We start from the raw sequence: 22,684 nt of genomic DNA on the forward strand, positions 1-22,684 counted from the left end.
TGATTTTCGTTTATGTTCAAATGATAATTCAACGAACAATAAGAATGACCGTTGGATTCTATAGTGTCGCTGGTCCGTACAATAATCACATGCCCTTAGGTTGTCCATAGACCAAACGTGCACACAGTAGTCGTAATAATTTACTATTAAAAGTAGCAATAAGCAAAAATTAGAGTTGAAAGACCTAAAAGAACGCTAACCGTTGGATAAGAGGAGATGGTTGGAATGTGTACTTTGACATCTCCAAATGGTAAGAAATTTTGGACAACTTTCTATATGTCTTGTATGTTTTGTGAACTAGAGTTTATAGTCTATGAATATGGAGATTGTGACATTGAACCTATTATTGGGTTGTTTCAGTTTATTTTTTCCACATTTAGGTGAACATAAAGCATATTTTGATATATGCAAGTGTTGGTGTTTGCTTAGTTTCCAATTGTGATGACTATGTTAGGTAGAGCCTGCATGGCTTTGAATGATAAGTAGATCATTTGAGAGTAAAGTCATTTCTCACTTATTACGAAGGATAGATGTCTCTAGTTATTAGTAGGGACGTAAAACTTAATTCGCTGCAACAATGTAATAAAGTTTATTTAAAAAAACACGCCCTACACAAAAAAGTACAACGTCAGCAGAGCGTGAAGCACGTGTTTGTTCAATCATATTCACATCAAAGCACCGATTGATACATGCTTTTGTTCTATAGTTTGTTGTTTTCCTTACACATTTAGAGATAAGACTAATTAAAGACACACTTGCTCTCCTTTTTCTAACACATTTTATTTACACAGGAATAAGAGATTCACGAGTCTTCTGAAAATCCAGTTCCACTTTGCTTAGACTTTTCTCATAACTAATCTCCCCATCAACAATCAATGTCTAGAAAGAAAAAGAAAAACATAAGAGTACTGCAAACAACAATCGATAATCCCATAACATAACAATGGTTACAAGCAAGCGTCAATGCCCATTGTAAGTAACAAAGTAGCATAAACTTAAAGAAAGTTATTAGCAACATCCAAAAAAAGTTAAAAACCAAAACCAAAAAACATAAAACATGCAAAAGTTTCCGCTAGCTAGAAGAATCACAAATGTTTGATCCTTTCTCTGTTTTTTTTTATATGAGTCTCTTTTCTCTTTTTGGATTTATGCCTTACCTTTACCTTTTTTTGGATTCCTCTTCAATTATTGTTTTTTTCCTGATTTTTGGGCAGGACAAAATAATATACTTCATCTCCAACACTAACCAACAGCTCCAAACATGGTGATGGTTCAACGGTTTGCACCACCCGAGCCATTCCTGTTGCTCACTGGATCAGCACCAGAAGACTGTGGCTGACCATCTGCAACAGCTTTGTTTTCTGCTTCCGGAGGTTGCAGCTGACTACCTGAACCACCAATTGGCTCTGCTGAGCTCTGACCAATCGATAAATTTCCAACTCGGCTTGCTACTGCATCAACAGATTGAGGGCTTGGAATCAACCAAAGTTGCCAATTGTGGCGCTTCCTTATTCCGTCACCCTAACAAAGAAAATAAAACATGTGCAATTAAATAAAGGCATAAGTTTTCAAAGCACACAAGAAGGAAAGCAAATGTCAATGCCATATATGCCTTTGGAGGAACATATAACAATGAATTTATACATTCAGCTTCAAAACAGATAACACTACAGGTCACATAGACAAGAAAATACCTGCACTTCAACAAAAGGTGAACCTTGTAGAGCCTCCACTATTTCCTGGATGCTATCTGTAAGTTCTGCAACCTGAAGGAAGAAAGAAGCAGCACATATAGCTAAAAGTCGCAGAGAGTAATACAAATAATCTGGATATGGTACTAAGCAACAAAATGTATAGTAGCTAGGATCAAGTTTTAACATTATATAACACATCACACGGGAGCAAAAGAAATATTCATAATCGAATTTCTTAACATATGAATAAATTCATCTACTGGTAATATATATCACCTGTCTTAACAACAGATCCCATTTGCTGAAAGTATGTACATGCATGGCCAAGCTTTATATAAACAGTCACTAGATGTATCTAAAAATTTACGAGATTGAATACAAGTTCACCCTAGTCCTCAGTTTGAGACAAGCAAAATGAGTTCTAGTGACCCGGAAGTAATAAACTTTGAAATGAAATAAGATACACTGTTTAGATATCATAATCAGGGAAAAGTGAATGAGACCAATAGGTAAGACAGCACATCCATAAAGTGATTTACCTTTCTGAAACCAGCAATCACATGTAGCGGGGCAAAACCTTGATCATCCATTTGGTCACGGAGATAGGTGTCTTTAATCAAATTCTCTTCACTGTAACAAAAAGAAAAATTTAAATCTGAATTACTCCTTCCCAGAAGAGAAATGAGCAGTGAGAAATTCGAGAAATTCAATATGAAGTTACTACCTAAAATAATAATGTATTTGATTCTGTAGTTTTATGTTTAAAGGAGGATCTTGGACATGGTAGAAGACTGGACCAGGTGAGAGAGGAGCGACGAAAGGCATGCCTGGATAAAACGGTGGTGCCAATTCTGAAATGAAGAAGACGCGTTAGAACAAATATTAAATGAAATTCAAAAGAAGTGATCTTTCAATGTGTCTCTCACCAGGAGGGTATGGTACAGGACTGCCAAAAGACTGAGCTGCCATAAACTGAGGAGGAATTGCCTGCACAGGTGGTGGTGGTGGCGGTGGTGCATATCTTACAAACGCTGGAGCACCTCTTGGTGACTGTGCATTTCCATCTCTCCCATTAAAGCTTCTGTGGAAATTCCAATTCTGATTCCCGTGCTCCTGATTGCGCCTGCCACCATGATTCTGGTGATGATGATTACCGTTTTGGTTCCTGTGCGAATCTCGTTGGTTGTCAGCACCACCATGAGGTTGTGATGCAAAGCCATTCTTCTGGTTTTGGCCTCTAGGAGAAGGGTTGTGCGAGGTGCCTTCAACAAGTGAACCCTGCGCTGATGGCTGAGAAGCAGTACCATTAGCAGTGGACCCAGAGGCGCCATTCCGTTTAAATGATCTCTGGCGCGAGTGGTTTGGTGTTGGATTAGGGTTGTTCGCACGGCCGGCTTGCTTTGGTGCAGGAACAGAAGCACTTGCAGCTCCCTGGATCAAAGACATAGAGAATCATTTTCATTCTTAGCTCAAGATAAAGCATGTCATCATGCATAAGCCAAGGCGAACATAAAAGCTAAGCATTTCGTTTTCCACATTACAAGCTCAAACGAAAAAAAGGAGCTAACTTTGAACAGAAACAAACATCTTATGCATTCACAATCAAACATGAACTCATTAAGACAAATAACATGCAGATACTGAAAGCTACAAAGGTTGCTAAAAGACCACACACCACCAAGCCATCATTTTTATACACCAAAATGAAGTTTTTTTCAATAACCAAACAAACACATGTAACCAATAAGGCCATAAGAATCAACCAAACCTGAGAAACGGACGAGGGCACATCGCCGATACTCGAATCAGAGGAAGGCTTGTTCGAAGGAGCTTTGGTAGCCTCGGAAAGAGCAGGCCACGACGAAGCTCCCATGACAGGTCCGATCTCAGAAGCCCCATTAGACGGCCGACTCCAAGCTGGTTTCTTCCCGGCATTTCCCTCCGATTTATCTTCCCCAGCCGCCGCCTCCACCGTCAAAAGAGCAGCAGGCGGAGCAGCGGAAGCAATCGGCTCGATCGGGGGCTTAGAAGTAGCGGCAGCGGCGATCGTCGGCGGCGGCTCTGATTCGCCGCGGACGATTTGAGTCCAGGGAGAAGAAACCTGACGGCGTGATTGTGCAGCAGTAGGGCTGCTCACGTGACGAGTAGACTCGCTCACGTGACGAGGATAATCGCTCACGTGACGAGGAGACAGAGAAGGAGAAGAGGTGGAGTTATTGGTAGCGGCGGAGGCCATGATCAGGGGGGGGTCAAAAAATTAGGGTTTGTTAAACAGTCGATGAGCTGAGTCTAATCAAAACGAGTTAGAGGTGAGAAGATTAGGGTTAGGGTTTGAGTAATGCGAAATGAAAGCTATTCCCTTAAGGAGAAGACGACGATGGAAGCTGGAGGAAGCAGCAGTCTTCGTCTCCTCTCTCTCTCTCTCTCTCTCTCTTTCTCCGTTCCTTTTGTTTTTTTTTTTTCTTCTTACTAACCGAGTAACGTGGGAGTGAGAAGTTACGAGACTACCCTTTAGAGTAGCACAAGAAAAAACACACATTTTTTACTTTCTCTGATTCTTATTGGATGTGATGCTTATTGGAGGATTGTTGACGTTTGCATTTAGTGAGTAAACATTATACGTGTCGCTAATGTATTGGTTTGATTTGTTTTTACACTCTTAAAATAGGTCAAACTGTTAAAAATAATTTATGTCCACTGAATTTTTAACTTTTTTACATGTGAAAATCATGTGTTATTAATTTTGTATGTTTTCTATAAAAAAAAGTAATATAAAATATTTTAGAGATTTATTTCTAAATCATAATGTTTTAATGTTTCATAGGAAAAAATCCTTAATCATCACTTTTTTTCAAAGTCCTTAACTTTACTACCTTCGTGATAGATTTGTTGTGTATATCAACCATTTATATATTTAGAATTGGCTGGAAATCATGTGGTTATAATTTTCATTAAATAAATTTTCTATATCATTTTTTTTAGAAGATTTGATTCTTAATCATAATGTTCAAAGTTTGTAGCTTTATTATTACCTTCAGGATAGATTTGTTGTGTCTACCGTTTATATATTTTTAGAATTATAATCTACATATTACTGGCAATGATTATATCCATAGACCATGGTTATTGTTGAATTAATATAGACAACTTTAATTCTTACAAAGATCTTTTAATTATTCATTAGTTTAAGATATTTGGTAAGGACAGACTTTGTATTGTTTCAAATATAATTAAGTTGACTATTAATCATTTATAATTTTATATTGGTCTGGTAATGTTGTCATTTTTGTTTGTTGACAAAAAGAATGTCAATGTTACAGCAAATTAGATATTTATTAAATCATTATACACACCTAACATATTTATAATGTGAACTTTCGCCTTTAATCTGTATTGTTTTTTACATCTAACTAGGATAAGACCCGCGCCTTGCGCGGGATTAAGTTATTATTTTTATTATATTTTGGAGAATGAAACAATAGTTTGGCTTCATTTGGATTACGGGTGTTCAATCCGAATATCGGGTTGGTTTCGGTTCGGTTTGGTTTTTTTCGGTATTTGGTTAGTAAAATATAATTACTATTCTAAATCCATATTTACTTTGACTTTAGTCTTTCACATACTTTTGAAAGATTTCAACTAGATGATTAAATTGATCAGCCAATCTTATTGCTTTAAATCATTAGTGTTTATATATATATTATTTAGTTTAAATATTTATTAAATAAAAATTCATATGCGTTATATTTTATGATCATTTGTAATTTATTATAACAAAAAAATAATCTTTTGATCACAAAATTTTCAGAGTGGGAATATTCAAATTTCTAATAATATATAGACGTTTTGAAAATTCAAATATAACATATAAGAAAAATATAAATGTTTTTATTATATATTTAATGTGATTTTTTAATATCTTTCAATAATATAAAATTAAAAAAAAGAACTAAGATACCAAAATTGTTATCAAATATTTATTATTCATAATAATTAATTTTCATATATACGTTAATCATATTAGGTAATTTCGTAGCTTCTAATTAAGGAAAGTGCAAAAAATATTTTGGTAGATTATTTATCAATTCGATAGTTAGTTTAATAAAAAATATAATGTAAGTCAAGATAGACCAACCTATTTGTCTAAGAATAGTATATTTTATATAGTCATTTATTAAATGAGAATTTATAATCATACAGTTCTATGATCATTCATATCATTTATGTTTTATTATTAAATGATATTTTTTACTCATATGGTTTTAAAATAAAGTGTATCTTCTTATAATATTAAATAAAAGTTCATATTAATACAATTTTATGATCATTTGTAACTTATTATGACAAAAAAATAATCTATTGATCACAAAATTTTCAGAGTGGGGATCTTCAAATTTCTAATAATTTATAGACGTTTTGAAAAATTCAAAATATAACATATAAGAAAAATTATAAATGTTTTTATTATATACTTAATGTGATTTTTAAATATATTTTAATAATATAAAATTAAAAAAAGAACTAAGATACAAAAATTGTTATCAAATATTTATTATTCATTATAATTAATTTTTACATATACGTTAATCATATTAGGTAATTTCGTAGCTTTTATTTAAGGAAAGTGCAAAACATTTTTTGGTACGTTATTTATCAATTCGATAGTTAGTTTAATAAAAAGTGTAATATAAGTTAAGATGGACCAACCTATTTTTCTAGGAATAGTATATTTTGTATAGTTATTTATTAAATAAGAATTTATAATCATACGGTTCTATGATCGTTCATATCGTTTTATAACAAAATATTTAAATCATCGATAACAAAATTTTCAATCTGAAATCTTTAATAAGTTTATAATTTATAAATGTTCTTGAAAATTCATTGAAAGTTTTAATATTAAAATATTTATGTAATCTTATGGTATATAGTGTTTAATATATATATATATATATATATATATATATTTATTTATTTTATTATTAAATGATATTTTTACTCATATGGTTTTAAAATCATGTGTATCTTCTTATAATAAAAATGTTAAACCATTGATCATTAATTTTTAACATAATAATTTTAATAGTTTTAGTCATTTATTGTCGTTTTTAAAAATTCAAAATATAACATATACGAAAAAATCTAAATTTTATTTTTATAGCTAATTTGATTGTTTAATTTATTTTAATAATATAAAATTAAACAAAAAATGATGGAGGAGATATATATTGTTATCAAATCTTTATTATTAAACTCATTAATTGTCATATATATATTAGTCATTTATGGTAATTCCGTAGGTTTTATTTAAGGAAAGAAAATATCATATCATATCATTATATCATATAGTTTGACCAACTTATGTATCTAACAACATATAAAAATCGAATGTGGACCTACTTATTTTTCAATTGAATGTAATTGACTACCTAATTGAGTGACACCTATGCATTGGGGCCTCTTTTAATTAATACAAAATTGAGGTTACATCTTTTCAAATGTTCCTCAATTAATATATAAGGGATCTACTAAACTAGTCTCGTAGACATGGTCATGGACTCATACTGGTGTAACAATGTTTACATCATCGATATACAGGGTCGATATATCTACAAATCTTTCATATACTACCCCATTTAGAATACGATTTTTTTCTTCAAAATATATTTCACCAATAATGTGAACATATATGTGTATATAATATATAACCAATTCATTATCTTTTCGTACATTCCAAGGTTGTATAGAGAATATCAAGAAACCAACACATAGTTAATATTGGCCCATTCTATACAAGAAACGAGGTTCATAAGTGGGCATATATCAGATGTGTTACAAAAAACAAAAAAAAATTTATGTATATCATAGTATATTTTTTTTTGTCAACAGTATATCATATATATATATATACATAAAAAGGTTATAATTTGCCAGAACTAGAGTTAACTTGATAGTGATATGAGTGGAAGAGCATACATATCCTGAACAGACAGAACCATTCTCTATAGTTTCGTTATGATACCGTAGTAGTAGTAGTTTTTTTTTTGCTAAGTCAGTCGTAGTAGTATTAGAACATATCTGAAAAGACCGTGGCTCTACTGTTTTACATCTTTAGTTAGAGGAAGAGCTAAGCTACTCTTTGGAGATGATCTTGTTTGTTTGTTTTGTGTGGCTCCGAGGAACTATTATTGAGCCCGGAGCACCGTGGCCTCTGTTATGTTTGCTCCGGCAAGAGTTGTCTTTGTCTCTTCCATATCATAGCCTGCGTTAGAGACATTCACGGAATTAATAAGTCAGAACACAACGACTGTTCAAAGTGATTTAGTAAACATAAGAGAGGAAACTTACAGTCAAGAAAATAAACTGAGCTCACAAGATGTAAAGTGAAGAGATACTAACTGCTACTAAACCGAATGTGACACATGCCTCAACACTCTCTGGTTTCTTATATTCGGTTGTTAAGTGCATAACATCTCCATAAGAAAGACACCATGTAGAGGCAATTGCTAATTTTTGTTTCTTCTGACCTCTTAAGTCTCTTAATCACATTTAAACAGAAAAAATCCCGTTTATAAATTGCAAGAGATAGTGACTGCAACAAACATAATTCTCTCAAAAGATGGATTATACACAAAAAGGGATATACAAACTTACAAAGAGAGAATCCGTAACTTCGAGAAACAGATTCCAAAACTCGATATGGTGGTCAAAGACCAAAACTAATAAGTCATAAGGTTACAGAAACATCATCTGTTGTAAGTGTCCCAGTCAAAGTTGGGTTGAGAATAAGCTTCGTAATCAACTGGCCCGTCGACGATGCTATCAACGGTCTGAATACTCCTGAGAAGAGCCGGCTGATACCGTTCTGTATCCGAAGGCAAAAGCTTGTACATCACAAGCAACCCAAGCGTGAAAATCGCTTGAAGCTTCGTGGAATCTCCTTTGACAGAGAAGAAAAACAGCATGGAGACGATGTACAGGTCGATGCAGAACCGCATGATGCACAAAACCGTGTCCATCAGCTTCCCTTCGTTCCCTGCAGGGAAGCCGCGGACTCTGTACACGTATAGGAAGTTGTATTTGTCGACAATGTATCTGTAACCAAAGTAAACCGCTCCTACGGGAACCACGAGTGGAGCGAACGAAGAGTATATCATTGTCAAGGCAAAGATGGTGAGGTTGAAGGCATAGTATTGTGCAAAGTCGAACTTTTGCTTTGGGATTGGTGAGGTTCGGCTGATTGGGTACTCAGCAAGGTCTTGGCTCATAGGTTCAACGTCGCCGAATCTTGGAGACTCGAACATGTTTTCAGGGAGAAGCGGCGTCTCAAGGTTGCTTTGATTTTCCAAAGGGTACTCTTCGTTTTGCTCGGGGACTAGCTGAAGCATATCGTTCTTCCTGAACTTCTGGATTTTTTTCTTGATCCAAGGGATTGGAGCGAGTAGATCAAAGGAGATTCCCAAGAACGTGCTTGTGATGAGGAACGCTAGAGCGGAAACGCATGACCTTGATAAGAAGGAAGGGCTCACGTATTCTTCAATCCTCTTGCAATCCTCGCCGTCTAAGTAGCAGCGGCTCATTTTCAAGAACGCGCTTTCAAGCGACGACTCGACGAGAGCCTTTAGCACGATGAGGTTCACGAGGAAGAAGCAAACCATCTTCAAGAGAGCTGCTCTTTGTTCCCCTGAGACAGTTAGGTGCCGCTCGAACTTGGAAAGGTAGGAGAGAGCAGAAGGGATGATAATGTACATGCTAACGAATATGAACACGTTGGGCATGAACTGAAAAATCAGAGAACCGATCCAGCCAGAAGTTTGCACCCAAGTGAGCCAAGACTGAGCACTATCCAACGCTTCAGCATTAAAGATTCTCCCGGCACTCACCAATGCACTAATCAACGCCAATGGAGAGCTGAAAAACACAAGAATCAACAGAAGAATAGTGTTAACAATCACTCTTCTCACGATAAGAGCGATCTTAGTCAACCCCAGATGATTCCAGTAAATATCAGTCGCCAAGGGAGCTCTCTCAACTTTCCACTGGTTTCTCTGTAGTCTTAGCTCTGTGACAGAGAAGAACTTCCCAGTCCGCCTTGACCTCTCGTTTCTGAAATCCTGAACAGCCTTGTTAGCTGTGTAAACATCTTTAAACACCACAAACGCAACACCAGCGCCTTGTGCACGCCCTTCTTTATAAAACGCTAACTGAGATTCCAAATCAGCTCTCAGCTCTTGCAGCTTCCTCAGCTTCTCATCATCTGTAAAACCAAACCTCTCTGTAACCCCAGACCACAAAACCTTCACCTTAGCCCACAAAGCAAACACATAAGACAATACTCCTTCATCTCCACTATTCTCAAACTCATCCGGCAACAACCTAGAGTCCATCTTCGCAACCAACCAAGTGATCTCATCCCTAACACGAACCAACTCCGTTGCCAGATCATCCAACGCACACAGATCCATAGGAACAATAATCTTATAAACCTTCCCAGGATACTTCTGCCGAAAACACTCCTCAAACTCAACTCTATCAGACCCTAGATTCTTAGGCAAGCCCTGCACCATCACAGTAAACACAGCCGTGGAATCCGCATTGGGGTCACTCACATTCCCATTCCCATCTCTAAACCTAGTAAACTTCAACCTAGCTTCAATCGCCGAGATTCCAAAATGCGAGATCACCACAACAACAACCACAAAAACAAAATGCAGCCAGAGCAAGGCCGAGCCTTTCTTGATATGCGTGATCATGGTCTTCGAAAGCTCGTCGCTCAACACAGCAGTCCCCGCGTAGAGATTCAAAGGCAACATAACGGAGAGAGCCAAAAGGGCGATGGAGAAGAGAAGCACGAAGCTCCCGCCTTCGATCAAGAGGAACTGAGCGGCGTCGGCGCCGCAGTGGCGAGCGATCTCGCGGCACGTGGCGGACCAGACGGCGAGGAGCTTGGAGAGGAGAGCGGAGGGACCGGGCATGCGGCGGTGGTCGCTGCGGAGCTTGAGGAAGAGGAAGATGGAGACGCAGCATAGGAGGCCGATCATGGAGATGTTGAGGAGGTACTGGATGTTTCCGTACCAGGCATCGGGGATCTCGGGTAAGTCGCCGGAGGATGGGGGAGGAGAGGAGGAGGAGGAGGAAGAGAGCGGCGGCGGCGTCGCGGCTGGCGAAAAACTGCGATGCATCGCGAATTTTTTTCCTATCAAAGCTTCAATTTTTAAGCAACACAGAGCTTCGGTTTTTCTTCAGATTCAATGAGGAGAGGATTTGGGGATTTAGGGTTTGGTTTCGATCGACAAAGGATTGTGATCGAAGAAGAAGGAAGAATTGCGATCGAAGAAGAAGGAAGGAATCTTATCTCACAGATTCTATTTTCCTTCATTATGTTTGTTTATTATTTATCATCTGGTCCCTGTAGTTTTAACTAATTAATAAAAATGTATATAATCTCTTATATACTATAGTACAAGTCGATTCACCAATCAAATTTCGATAAATCGCATATTTAATAGCACAAAAACTAAAGGCAAAAGTTAAAGTTTTGTATCCCTTACATAGTTCCTATTTTTCTATACAAATAAAATAAAAAATCTCTAATCTCAATTCCAAAACACCCATGATCCCACTATTTTTTTTGGAGTAGTTAATCTTTTTTATAGATAAGGTTAACTGATGATACCATTAGGGCATGATTAACTCCGGTCTCTTAACCGATGTTCTTAATTTATAATTTGACTTTTTTTTACACTTTTCGGTTAAGAAACGGCTTTTAGGGCATGATTATTAGAGGTCCTTGCTCTTGGGTCCTTAATACACATATATTTGTATGTATATATATATATATGCGTATATAATTGCAGGCTAAGGATTTTACAGAAACTCAAACCGAAAGTTCCTTAAATACAAATATATGTGTATTAAGGACCCAGAGCAGGGACCCCCAATAATCATGTCCTTATATCTCTTATTTAAGAGACAGCCCTTATTTTTCTTTAGTTAAAATTTAAGAAAAGTTAAGAACCGTTTCTTATCCGAACCTAAGAACTTCAATTAAGAAACTGAGGTTAATGGTGAACAGTTGTAAGTGATATAAATTAAGATATAATAAAATTGAATAGTTTTCAACATAGATGAGTGAAAGTAATTAATCATGATATTCTTGGATTTAGGATTTGGTAACATATGTTATAGTATTGTATGTATTTTTAGAGTTTGATTTTGGAAAGATTAAATGTTTTTTTGAAAAATTAATTTTTTACCTATATGTGTTGATTGATGTGTATAGTAAACACTTTTTAAGTTTAATTTGGTTTTATGAAGTGTTTAGTTAATTAATTTAGTGTAGATATTATGTTTAGGGTCTAGACGACTAACATATATATTTATTCTAAGATAAGAAAAATATTTGATTTTAGTGTATAGATATTAGTTGTTATTTTTTGAAATTTGACATTTATATTATTTTTGTTATATTATTTGATGAATATAATATATAGTTTATATATAATATTACTAAATCTCATCAAAAATATATTAAGTTTTAAGGAAATATAAAGATAATTCCATTGTGAATATAAAACAAACAATATAATAGGTTCTTACTTATATAAAATATGTATACATATAAATTATTAATTTATAATTATAATGAGACCATATATTAACATAGAATTTTCTAAAAAATCTTATCTTATTATTTTATCGATTTGTATCAAATTTTGAATCGATCTAAATTAGAACCGGCAAAATTTATTAGTTTGTAAAGTTTATTAATTTATCGAATATTAATTTACAGAGATTCTATTGTAGATCAAAGAAGAACTGACGAAGACAACTAATATACGTTAGTGCGATATGTGAAAATTATTGACCAAGAAGTTGCATGAAACTCTATCCAAGTTATTCCAAACTTAAAAAAGGAAAAGTTATTCGATGCATGATGAACTTTTTTTTTTTTTTGGGGTCATGGACTCATGGCACATGTGCAAGGTGGAAGGATCAGGAGCTCCGAATATTCAGTAAAAAAAGTAAAATAATTAATTAAATTATTATTCATTTGATGCAAAAAAAAAAAACAGTGAATATTCAGGAAAAAAAAATCAAAGCAGCCATCACTTCTGAAGAGAAGAGCCCCCACACGCATATTTTCAGATATTTTTTTTTATTCCTACATATAAAAATCTTTATCGTCGTCTTCCGATTCATCGCATCGCCAACTCCGCAAACTCAGATCTCTGATTTGCTTCTTCATCCATGGGTACCTACCTGCTCTCTCCAGTTCTGTCTATGATCCAAAACGATTCATTATTATTTGGCTTTGTTATTTGATTTGATTTTGTTTGTCTCGATCCGATGCGTTTTCAGCTTCCGAGAATCCTTTCCGCAGCATACTGAAGACGCTAGAGAAGCCCGACGGTGGCGAATTCGGAAACTACTACAGCTTGCCAGCTCTGAACGATCCGAGGATCGGTGAGTGTTCGCTTCCATCTGATGATCGTTAGCTAGGAACAAAAATAGTCAGAGATTCATTTTGTTGTGGATGATGCAGATAAGCTCCCTTATTCCATTAGGATACTTCTCGAATCGGCTATACGTAACTGTGATGAGTTTCAAGTTAAGAGCAAAGATGTTGAGAAGATTCTTGATTGGGAGAATACTTCTCCCAAACAAGTTGAGATTCCGTTCAAACCTGCTCGTGTGCTTCTTCAGGTATACACAGGCTAAGATAAGGCACATGATTGAGAATTGTTTGATCGTAATTCTCAGATTAAAGGGCGAAACATAATCAACTTTGAATGGGATATCGATTGCTTGTTGAACCCTGTGAATTGCGGAAAGAGTGCTATACACGTTCTTGTTGAGATAATAAGTTTGCTTGTATTTATGTATCAATAAAAACTATATATTTGATCGTATAACATTTATTTTGTAATAGTTTCAAACCCCATAAATCTCATTTCCGGAAATAGATTGATTTTAAAGTCATTTTTTTTTCTGTTTGTTTTCAGGACTTTACTGGTGTCCCTGCAGTTGTTGATCTTGCTTGCATGAGAGATGCTATGAATAATCTCGGTGGTGATTCTAATAAGATTAATCCTCTGGTTAGTTTTCGCTGCTATTTACTGAGATTGGTTGATATTATTTGTCTGTATGGTATGGTACAAGGTTTTTTTTTTGTACATGCAGGTCCCTGTAGATCTTGTCATTGACCACTCGGTTCAAGTGGACGTGGCGAGATCAGAGAACGCAGTGCAGGCCAACATGGAGCTTGAGTTCCAGCGTAACAACGAAAGATTTGCTTTTCTTAAGTGGGGTTCCAATGCCTTTGACAACATGCTTGTCGTTCCTCCTGGATCTGGAATTGTTCATCAAGTAAGTAATAAGAGTTCTGAAATTAAGTGTTATTTGTTTGGAACGTTGGGAGTCTTTTTGATGTTTATTCAAGATAAATGCCTCACAGTTCTATAATTTTGCGATTTTCAGGTCAACCTAGAGTACCTTGCCAGAGTTGTTTTCAACACAAATGGACTTCTTTACCCAGACAGTGTTGTTGGGACAGACTCTCACACCACTATGATTGATGGACTCGGTGTTGCTGGGTGGGGAGTTGGTGGTATAGAAGCGGAAGCTACCATGCTTGGTCAGGTAAATTGTATGATCTTTCTGTCAAGTACTCAGAACGAACTGTCTGAAGTCTTTTGCAGTTGAGATTTGAACACTTTACTGATATTTCTTCTATTATAAACTGTAACATGGATATATCTCTTTCTATGCAGCCAATGAGCATGGTCCTGCCTGGTGTTGTGGGTTTCAAGTTAACGGGTAAACTAAGAGATGGAATGACGGCTACTGATTTGGTCTTAACAGTGACTCAGATGCTGAGAAAACATGGAGTAGTTGGAAAGTTTGTTGAATTCTATGGTACATTCATGAAAAACTTGATAACCATATATGCCATTTTCTTTTACTTACACTGTACCTGACTGAGCTAGGCTAACTCACATATGCACCCATTGCTTTTTGCTACACAGGGGAAGGGATGAGAGAATTGTCTTTAGCTGATCGTGCTACAATTGCTAATATGTCTCCCGAGTACGGTGCAACCATGGGATTCTTCCCCGTCGATCATGTGACTTTGCAGTATCTCAAGTTGACAGGCAGGAGCGATGAAACTGTAATGGGATACACGGGGAATCTACTTTTTTTTGTGATTGCGTTTCCATCAGGGTAGTAATTTGTGAATTGAATTTCAGGTCTCTATGATAGAGGCGTATTTACGAGCAAACAAGATGTTTGTGGACTACAGTGAGGTAAATCCTGGACTCTGTTACCTCATTTCTTTTGTTTATTTTCATCTATCATAGAGCATAACACATTCTCCACTTGGGGACTTCTTTCTCTCAGCCGGAGAGTAAGACCGTATACTCCGCAAATCTGGAATTGAATCTCGAGGATGTGGAACCTTGTATTTCTGGTCCCAAGAGGTACTAATAGCAAAATTGTTCTACATAAGTTTTCTAGGATGTATTCTGATTATAACATTTATTCTCTATGCAACAGGCCACATGATCGCGTTCCTTTGAAGGAAATGAAAGCGGACTGGCATTCTTGCTTGGATAATAGAGTAGGATTCAAGGTTAGAATTATTCTTTCTTGTTCAGAAGAAATTCTTAATGTGAATGCTTGCAGTCCCGAGGGTTTAGTAGGAAATTATAGCCCATCTAGCAAAACTGTTACTGTGGTTTTCTAACAATAGTAGGTATTATGTCGAGGTGTTTGAGTCATTAAATTGGTGCAATAGACAACTGTGTCCTGCAACACAATTTAGTCCCAGTATACAAAAGTTGTGGTTAGTGATCCTACTTCTCAATGATATTCTCAGGGGTTTGCTGTACCAAAAGAGGCGCAGAGCAAGGCTGTCGAGTTCAACTTTAACGGAACCCCAGCACAGCTTAGACATGGAGATGTTGTTATAGCAGCAATCACCAGTTGCACAAATACCTCAAACCCTAGTGTTATGCTTGGCGCTGCCTTGGTTGCAAAAAAGGCTTGCGAACTAGGACTGGAGGTTCGACTACTGCCCTTTCTAGCCATCTCTTTTGTGTGAACATGTTTTGATATCAAATGGAAGTTATACAAGTGTTTGAAATTTCTCCATTGTTAGGTTAAGCCATGGATTAAAACTAGTCTTGCTCCTGGCTCTGGAGTTGTAACAAAGTACTTGGCAAAGAGGTACTGCAAATACACCACTGAATGTTTTGTTATTTATTTCCTCCTGGTATCATGTGGTCCTGAGTTTTGAGTCTTGCAGTGGCTTGCAGAAATACTTGAATCAGCTTGGATTCAGTATAGTTGGTTATGGGTGCACCACATGCATCGGAAACTCGGGGGATATCCATGAAGCTGTGGCTTCAGCAATAGTTGATAATGGTAAGTCCTCGAGTAATGACTAAATGCTTATTCACTTTAATTTTCGTAGGTGGAACTAAAAATATTTCTGATCTATGTACAAGACTTGGTGGCATCCGCTGTGTTGTCCGGGAACAGAAACTTTGAGGGACGTGTTCATCCATTAACAAGAGCGAACTATCTAGCTTCCCCTCCGCTTGTTGTAGCCTATGCACTGGCTGGCACTGTATGTTAATGCTTACTCTAAACCCTTGCACAACAATTAAGTATTCTTGATAATGTTATCAAGCACTGAATAAATTCCATGAATGTTCTTGCAGGTTGACATTGATTTTGAGACGGAGCCCATTGGAACTGGGAAAGACGGCAAACAGATATTTTTCAGGGACATATGGCCCTCTAACAAAGAAGTTGCCGAGGTAAATATATTGCGGGCTGCTCGTGCAATACATAAACAATTAAGAGATTTTAATAGTTAGAAGGGATGTCAAATTCTCTGTTTCGTTTTTTATAGGTTGTGCAAGCCAGTGTCCTTCCTGACATGTTCAAAGCTACATATGAAGCAATCACCAAAGGGAACTCCATGTGGAACGAGTTATCCGTAGCGTCGGGCACACTCTACGAATGGGATCCGAAATCAACTTACATTCACGAGCCGCCTTATTTCAAGGGCATGACCATGTCTCCACCCGGTCCACATGGTGTGAAAGACGCGTACTGTTTGCTCAATTTCGGAGACAGTATAACCACTGATCACATCTCACCAGCTGGTAGCATCCACAAGGACAGTCCAGCGGCTAAGTACTTGATGGAACGAGGGGTGGATAGAAGAGACTTCAACTCTTACGGGAGTCGCCGTGGTAATGATGAGATAATGGCGAGAGGCACTTTCGCCAATATCCGTATTGTCAACAAACACTTGAAAGGAGAAGTTGGTCCCAAAACAGTTCACATTCCCAGTGGAGAGAAGCTTTCTGTCTTCGATGCTGCCATGGTATAAACATCAACTTCTAGCTCTTTAATCATGAAAAGCTTTGGAAACAGAATGGCATTGTCCTTATCAGATTGTATTTTCTTTTGTGTGTTGTACCAGAAATACAAGAACGAGGGACGTGACACAATCATTTTGGCTGGTGCTGAGTATGGAAGTGGAAGTTCTCGTGATTGGGCTGCTAAGGGTCCAATGCTTCTGGTACGTTCCTGGCTTATATGCTTTTTTCCGTCTTTAACAAACTCAATTTTTTACATGGTTTTAAAATGTATTACAACAACAGGGAGTGAAAGCTGTGATCTCAAAGAGTTTTGAGAGAATCCACCGAAGCAATCTGGTGGGAATGGGAATCATACCATTGTGCTTCAAGACAGGAGAAGATGCGGAGACTCTACGCTTAACAGGCGAGGAGCTTTACACCATTGAGCTCCCAAGCAATGTCAGTGAGATCAAACCAGGACAAGATGTAACGGTCATTACAAACAATGGCAAATCTTTCACATGTACACTCCGATTCGACACAGAGGTAAAAAGAATAAAAAAAAAACTCATCTTGATTCTTCTAGCTTTAAAAGAGACGGCAGATGTTAAGTAAGATGGATTTGAAATGGCAGGTGGAGTTGGCTTACTTCAATCACGGAGGTATATTGCAATACGTAATCAGGAATCTGATCAAACAGTAATAAATCTGGTAAGCCACGAGGGACTTCATGTCAATGTGAACTTTGCTTCATGCTACAGTCTCTTGGAACCATTGTCACTTTCACTGTCACAATCGTTTTCTAAATTTGAAATAAAATATGAGCACTCTTTTGTTTTACCAGGAGAAAATGGATCGGTATTATTTATTTATTGTCTATCGAACAATAAGATTGAGGTTTTTTTTTACTATAGTTGATAAGGTAACATCAGCTACATAAGTTTAGCTGCTGCAGAGTTTGAGAGCTTTTAAGAGACGTATCAGTATGAAATTGAAAATGATACACATACTAGTTCATGTTGTTAGTTAGATTTGGTCATGTAAACCTGCAAAAGACGACAGATACATTAAAACAATCAGAGACAATACAAAGTAATCAATACTAAAGTGAGATTAAGAGCGCTTTGACCTTGTGTTTCAAGAAAAAAGAAAAAAAAAGAGAGCTTTAACCTCTTAAAAAGCCATCTTCATTTTATTCAAGCCGTGTACTCGTTAAAGTGAAACCATTTAGTTGATGACCACTTGTTTCCTTTGATCACGGGACAACCACCTGAAATCAACCAGACAACCTTTTGAGATATTTGGTTCAAAGAAAGGCAATCTATCTCTGTTTCTTACCATGCAAGCTTGAAGGGTCTAGCGACGCATCAGGCCTCGCGCTCCAGAAGAGTAAAGCATCTCTTTTCTTTGGTAAAACAGAGAGTCCTTCTCTACCACATTGTGAGAGCTCGTTCCACCACGGGACATCACTTATGTTTCCTTTGGCTGCAGGGAAAACCGTCTCACCGCCTTCTTCAACATCCGAGCTAAGATAGTAGTACAATCAAAGAAAGATTATTACATCTAACGCATTGATGATCATGAGAAAGATTGTGAAACTTTATAGTTAACATACAGATACATGAGTACAGTAGCTATTCGGTTCCCTCCTCTTTTGACATTGTACTCGTCTGAGAAATAATCATGATGAGGCTCATATTTCTGCCCAACTTCGTAATGTAGAACTTGTAGCCCTTCTCCATTTTCTACAGTTACATCACACATTAACTCAACAAGAAGAGTGTCTCCACCAAAATTTAGACTAAGACGACCAACTTCTTTTTGTTCGGTCTGACAATCTAAACCGGTACCAAGTTTTGGAGAACTAAAAGGACAGAGGCTACGTACCTACAGGAATGAAGGTGAAATCTGAGATTCTGTTCTCAATCTCTTCCACTATTTCGTCTTGTCCTCTTTTAAGAAAAGTTCCTGAGCTTGTTCTTACTCTGCACATTATTCGATTTGTAAGATTTAGAATTAAACTTGAAGGAGAAAAATATATCAATGAGTAACAGAACCTGCTGTCTTTGCTTCCTCCAGTTTTCACATCAACCACCTTTGACTTTTTCATGCTAGGTTTCGCGAGGCTAATCAAGTGCTCACATTCTTCATTTGTCTTGCAAAATTTTAAAGAACACACAGAGCCCAAGATCAAAATTACAAACACTTTTTAATGTATTTAGATAGTGTCAAACATGTGTTCCCTATGACTTTTGATTGGAAGAGTAAGAGATCTAAACACAAGGGAAATTTTTAAACTAGTAAGTTAATATTCCATCGCTTGTGTGACAAGAAACATCTTGAATAAGCATATGATGAAGCAAAGTTCTAAACACATGGAAAATTAAACCAAGTTCAGATTTCTTCTCTTGTATGACAAGAAACATATTTAACTATATGAATAAGCATGATGAAGTTAAGTTCTTTATAAATCATATAAGGCCCTGTTCGTTTGTACATCTGGAAGATGCATCCAGATGGTCCATCTAGATGTCTTATCCAGATGTTTCATCTGAGTGTTGTTCGTTTCTTCATTTCGTCCATGTATCCAGATGAGTCATCTGAATGCAACTATGTTCGTTTGCTTTTCATTTTGTAACTTCCATCTCTATCTAAGTGGACTTGTTAATAAAATGAATAAAATATAATTTTTTACGTTTCGGCGGAAAAATAGCATTTTTACGGTTTTGGCCGAAAATATTTTTGCGGTTTTTGAGGAAATATGTGTTTTTCGCGAAAAAGTGCATTTTTATGGTTTTGGAGGAAAAATATGTTTTATTGGTTTGGCGGAAAAATACGTTTTTGCGGTTTGGACGGAAAAAATGTGTTTTGAAGTTTTAGCGGGAAAAGGGTTTTTGACGGGAAATTTCTTTTTTCACGATTTTGGCGGGAAAAGTTTTTTTCGCAATTTTGGCGGGAAAAGCATTTTTGCGGTTTTGGCGGGAAAATACATTTTTTCGGTTTTGGCGGAAAAATGCGTTTTCCGGTTTTGGCGGGAAAATACATTTTTCCGGTTTTGGCGGGAAAATGTGTTTTCCGGTTTTGGCGGGAAAATGTGTTTTCCTGTTTTTGCAGAAAAATGTGTTTTCCTGTTTTTGCGGGAAAATGTGTTTTTCCGGTTTTAGTGGGAAAATGTATTTTCCAATTTTGGCGGGAAAATACGTTTTCTGTTTTTGGCGGGAAAATTTCATTTTCTGGTTTTAGTGGTAAAATTGTATTTTTCAGTTTTGGCGGAAAAATGCGTTTTTCTGGTTTTGGCGGGAATATTCTGTTTTTCGGTTTCGGCGGGAATATTCTGTTTTCCGGTTTTGGCTGGAAAATTCTGTTTTCCGGTTTTGGCGGGAAAATACAATTTTTCGGTTTTGGCGGGAAAATTGTGTTTTCCGGTTTTGGCGAGAAAATGCTTTTTGCGGTTTTGGCCGAAAAATGCTTTTTGGAGTTTTGGCGGGAATTTGCGTTTTTTTTGTTTTGGCGGAAAAATGCATTTTTTTCGGTTTTGGTCGAAAAGTGCGGTTTTACTGGTTTAGCCGAAAAATGTGTTTTTATGAAAATGTGTGTTTTATGTTTTTTTTGTGGAAAAACGCATCTTGCGGTTTTGGCGGGAAAGTGTATTTTTTAGTTTTTGCGAGAAAATGCATTTTTTAGTTATAGCGGAAAAATGTATATGCAAAAAAATAAAATTTACGGTTTGAAAATAATATTTTTATTTTAAAAAATCATTTTTGTCACTTATCATTTTGGACTGAACTAGATGCATCTGCATCCAGATGCACCATCAAGACTCACCTTCATTTGGGTGAGTATTTGAGATGAGTTTTTAAAAATTCAGCTGGGTGATCTATCTGGATGTAGCATTATAATGCACAAAACGAACATCAATTTGCATCTTCACCCAGATGGATCATCCGGGTGTGCAAACGAACAGGGCCTAACAAATCTAAATCACAATTGTAGCAAACATATAATTACCATGAAATTATGATAAAGGAAAGCTCTAGGCTCCCACGAGATAACTTCGACCCAACGGTCACCATTACCATCTTCATTTCCATAGCTCTCCCTGCTTGATAAATTCAAATCTATTACTCAACCAGGAAACGAAGATAACTTGCCAAATAAGCGAAAGAAACCCTAACCTCTCCTCGCTATCCCGTATAATTGTGGTCAAATCAACCGGCCTTGAAGAGTTCCTGCTGGTGTTAGGTAGTGAAAGGATACCGAGACCAAGAAGAATCATGATGAAGAAGAGTAGAAGAATGATAACTGTGAAAGCCTGCGTAGTCGTCGATGAAGATTTACGCGGCTGATGACGGAGGTGATACGGTTTCTTGGCCATTTGAGTTTTATCTATAAGTTTTCAAGAACTGTAGAGAATCTGATATGTCGAAAGATATGTTACAATGAAAACATGTAAACATCCATCATGAACTTATTAACCAGGATATTTATTACTCTGCTTTAGTAGAGAAAATAGGGTAGATCAAAAATTTAATTTTATCAACACATCTCGTCAACTCATTCTCTATATAATCTAAATGGATATTTATATCAAATTTCATGCTAAATATAGTTTGAAAACAAGCTAAGAAAAAAAATTGTAATTTGCAAAGACGGTATCTGTATTTTCAAGAAATTTTAAGAACTGTGGACAAGTGAAATAAACTAGTTAGTTCAATTCAATATTAAAAATTAGTTTCCCTTGGGGATATTTAAGGAGTTAGGCATTTCCTATACTAAGATGAATTATAGATATCTTAAAGTTTCAACCTAATTGCATAGTTTATATTTATAAATTGTTACAGCATATGGATTCTTTTCTTATTTTCTAGCTTTGAGCCACTTGCGGTTAGTTAATTAATTGTTAGAACCTTTATTGTTTGGTATTTCTAGCATACTGTTCAGCTTTCACCAATGTAGTTAAGTGAGGTTACTAATGTCGTCATCGTTTTGTTTTACTCATAGATAAATCCTACATTGGTTTGTTCACGACCATTTTTATTTCAGTGTTCTCATGCAATAAATCTTTAGATGAAAGTTAAACTAGTAGCTGAAATATATTTGATTAAACTTGTCAATTGCTACATTACATATAAGATTGAGACTGGTTAAAAAATAAAAGTAAAGAAAGATAAAGACTGGTTATATTAACACATTATTCATCATATATCTTAGCGAATTAGCCTGCTTATTGTAATTAATTTTTATCCCCCCCCCCCTACACCAAAAAAAAAAAATTAACCCTACTTAATTGTAATGTTAAGAATGTGAACCAAGTTCACCAACAAAAGAAAATTAAAACAAGCCGAGCTTAATGGTTCTTTTGAGAAAACTACTGTTATTCTGACTTTTTCATGTGTGAAAATTAAAACAAGCCGAGCATAAAAATTCGTTACATCGGTACAGAAAACCGGAATTGAACAAGAAATCTAAACCAACTAAACCGAATCTTGAACTCTTAATAACCATAGACACATGGCTTTCATGTTTCATCCAAAGTTAAAAGAGGGAAAAAATTGGGTTATACACGCCCCACTTAATCCGAACAGACCTCCAAATCCAACGCGCCGTTTTTTT

General features: G+C 36.3%; 4 protein-coding genes across 6 annotated transcripts; 1 reads left to right on the forward strand and 3 right to left on the reverse strand.

The window, feature by feature from the left end:
* Positions 1-909: 909 nt before the first annotated feature.
* LOC103834922 (la-related protein 1C) lies at positions 910-4,121 on the reverse strand. The gene is made up of 6 exons (XM_009111013.3): positions 3,463-4,121; positions 2,621-3,125; positions 2,419-2,545; positions 2,234-2,324; positions 1,695-1,766; positions 910-1,521 (listed from the first exon to the last, which is right to left on the reverse strand). Exons 1-6 carry the CDS (start codon positions 3,928-3,930, stop codon positions 1,273-1,275), a joined length of 1,512 nt encoding a protein of 503 aa, XP_009109261.1. The 5' UTR covers positions 3,931-4,121; the 3' UTR covers positions 910-1,272.
* A 3,499-nt stretch (positions 4,122-7,620) lies between these two features.
* LOC108869442 (CSC1-like protein At4g35870) lies at positions 7,621-11,215 on the reverse strand. The gene is made up of 3 exons (XM_033277086.1): positions 8,336-11,215; positions 8,043-8,261; positions 7,621-7,956 (listed from the first exon to the last, which is right to left on the reverse strand). Exon 1 carries the CDS (start codon positions 10,874-10,876, stop codon positions 8,441-8,443), a length of 2,436 nt encoding a protein of 811 aa, XP_033132977.1. The 5' UTR covers positions 10,877-11,215; the 3' UTR covers positions 7,621-7,956; positions 8,043-8,261; positions 8,336-8,440.
* A 1,526-nt stretch (positions 11,216-12,741) lies between these two features.
* Positions 12,742-17,979, forward strand: LOC103834926 (aconitate hydratase 1). Its single transcript, XM_009111016.2, has 20 exons — positions 12,742-12,948; positions 13,056-13,160; positions 13,240-13,400; positions 13,700-13,792; positions 13,878-14,063; positions 14,175-14,336; positions 14,468-14,612; positions 14,723-14,865; positions 14,945-15,001; positions 15,096-15,175; positions 15,252-15,327; positions 15,574-15,759; positions 15,856-15,923; positions 16,003-16,121; positions 16,205-16,326; positions 16,421-16,519; positions 16,615-17,094; positions 17,194-17,292; positions 17,375-17,617; positions 17,706-17,979. Exons 1-20 carry the CDS (start codon positions 12,945-12,947, stop codon positions 17,772-17,774), a joined length of 2,697 nt encoding a protein of 898 aa, XP_009109264.2. The 5' UTR covers positions 12,742-12,944; the 3' UTR covers positions 17,775-17,979.
* LOC103834925 (probable prolyl 4-hydroxylase 8) lies at positions 17,820-22,649 on the reverse strand. 3 transcript variants are annotated; one of them, XM_033277198.1, is made up of 7 exons: positions 21,247-22,649; positions 21,080-21,170; positions 19,129-19,226; positions 18,959-19,056; positions 18,687-18,816; positions 18,410-18,597; positions 17,820-18,341 (listed from the first exon to the last, which is right to left on the reverse strand). In XM_033277198.1, the coding sequence occupies exons 1-7, from the start codon at positions 21,444-21,446 to the stop codon at positions 18,268-18,270; spliced, it is 879 nt and encodes a 292-aa protein (XP_033133089.1). In that variant the 5' UTR covers positions 21,447-22,649; the 3' UTR covers positions 17,820-18,267. The 3 variants fall into 3 exon arrangements, with proteins under 3 accessions (XP_033133089.1, XP_033133088.1, XP_033133087.1); XM_033277197.1 differs by having other exon boundaries at positions 17,820-18,117; positions 18,242-18,341; positions 18,959-19,226; XM_033277196.1 differs by having other exon boundaries at positions 18,959-19,226.
* Between the last annotated feature and the right edge of the window lie 35 nt (positions 22,650-22,684).

This window comes from Brassica rapa, chromosome A08, assembly GCF_000309985.2.
Source record: "Brassica rapa cultivar Chiifu-401-42 chromosome A08, CAAS_Brap_v3.01, whole genome shotgun sequence".
Lineage (NCBI taxonomy): Eukaryota > Viridiplantae > Streptophyta > Magnoliopsida > Brassicales > Brassicaceae > Brassica > Brassica rapa.

Excerpts from the sequence above, each read along its gene's own strand:
- LOC103834925 (XM_033277197.1), bottom strand. The coding sequence starts at position 21,446 with ATGGCCAAGAAACCGTATCACCTCCGTCATCAGCCGCGTAAATCTTCA. Across the intron at positions 21,171-21,246 it reads ATACGGGATAGCGAGGAGAG|GGAGAGCTATGGAAATGAAG; the intron begins GTTAGGGTTTCT and ends TTTATCAAGCAG. Across the intron at positions 18,342-18,409 it reads AGACCCTTCAAGCTTGCATG|GTGGTTGTCCCGTGATCAAA; the intron begins GTAAGAAACAGA and ends GGTTGATTTCAG.
- LOC103834926 (XM_009111016.2), top strand. Across the intron at positions 14,613-14,722 it reads AAAGTTTGTTGAATTCTATG|GGGAAGGGATGAGAGAATTG; the intron begins GTACATTCATGA and ends TTTGCTACACAG. Across the intron at positions 15,760-15,855 it reads CTTGCGAACTAGGACTGGAG|GTTAAGCCATGGATTAAAAC; the intron begins GTTCGACTACTG and ends CTCCATTGTTAG.
- LOC103834922 (XM_009111013.3), bottom strand. The coding sequence starts at position 3,930 with ATGGCCTCCGCCGCTACCAATAACTCCACCTCTTCTCCTTCTCTGTCT. Across the intron at positions 2,546-2,620 it reads TCCTGTACCATACCCTCCTG|AATTGGCACCACCGTTTTAT; the intron begins GTGAGAGACACA and ends TCTTCATTTCAG. Across the intron at positions 1,522-1,694 it reads CACCTTTTGTTGAAGTGCAG|GGTGACGGAATAAGGAAGCG; the intron begins GTATTTTCTTGT and ends TTTCTTTGTTAG.
- LOC108869442 (XM_033277086.1), bottom strand. The coding sequence starts at position 10,876 with ATGCATCGCAGTTTTTCGCCAGCCGCGACGCCGCCGCCGCTCTCTTCC.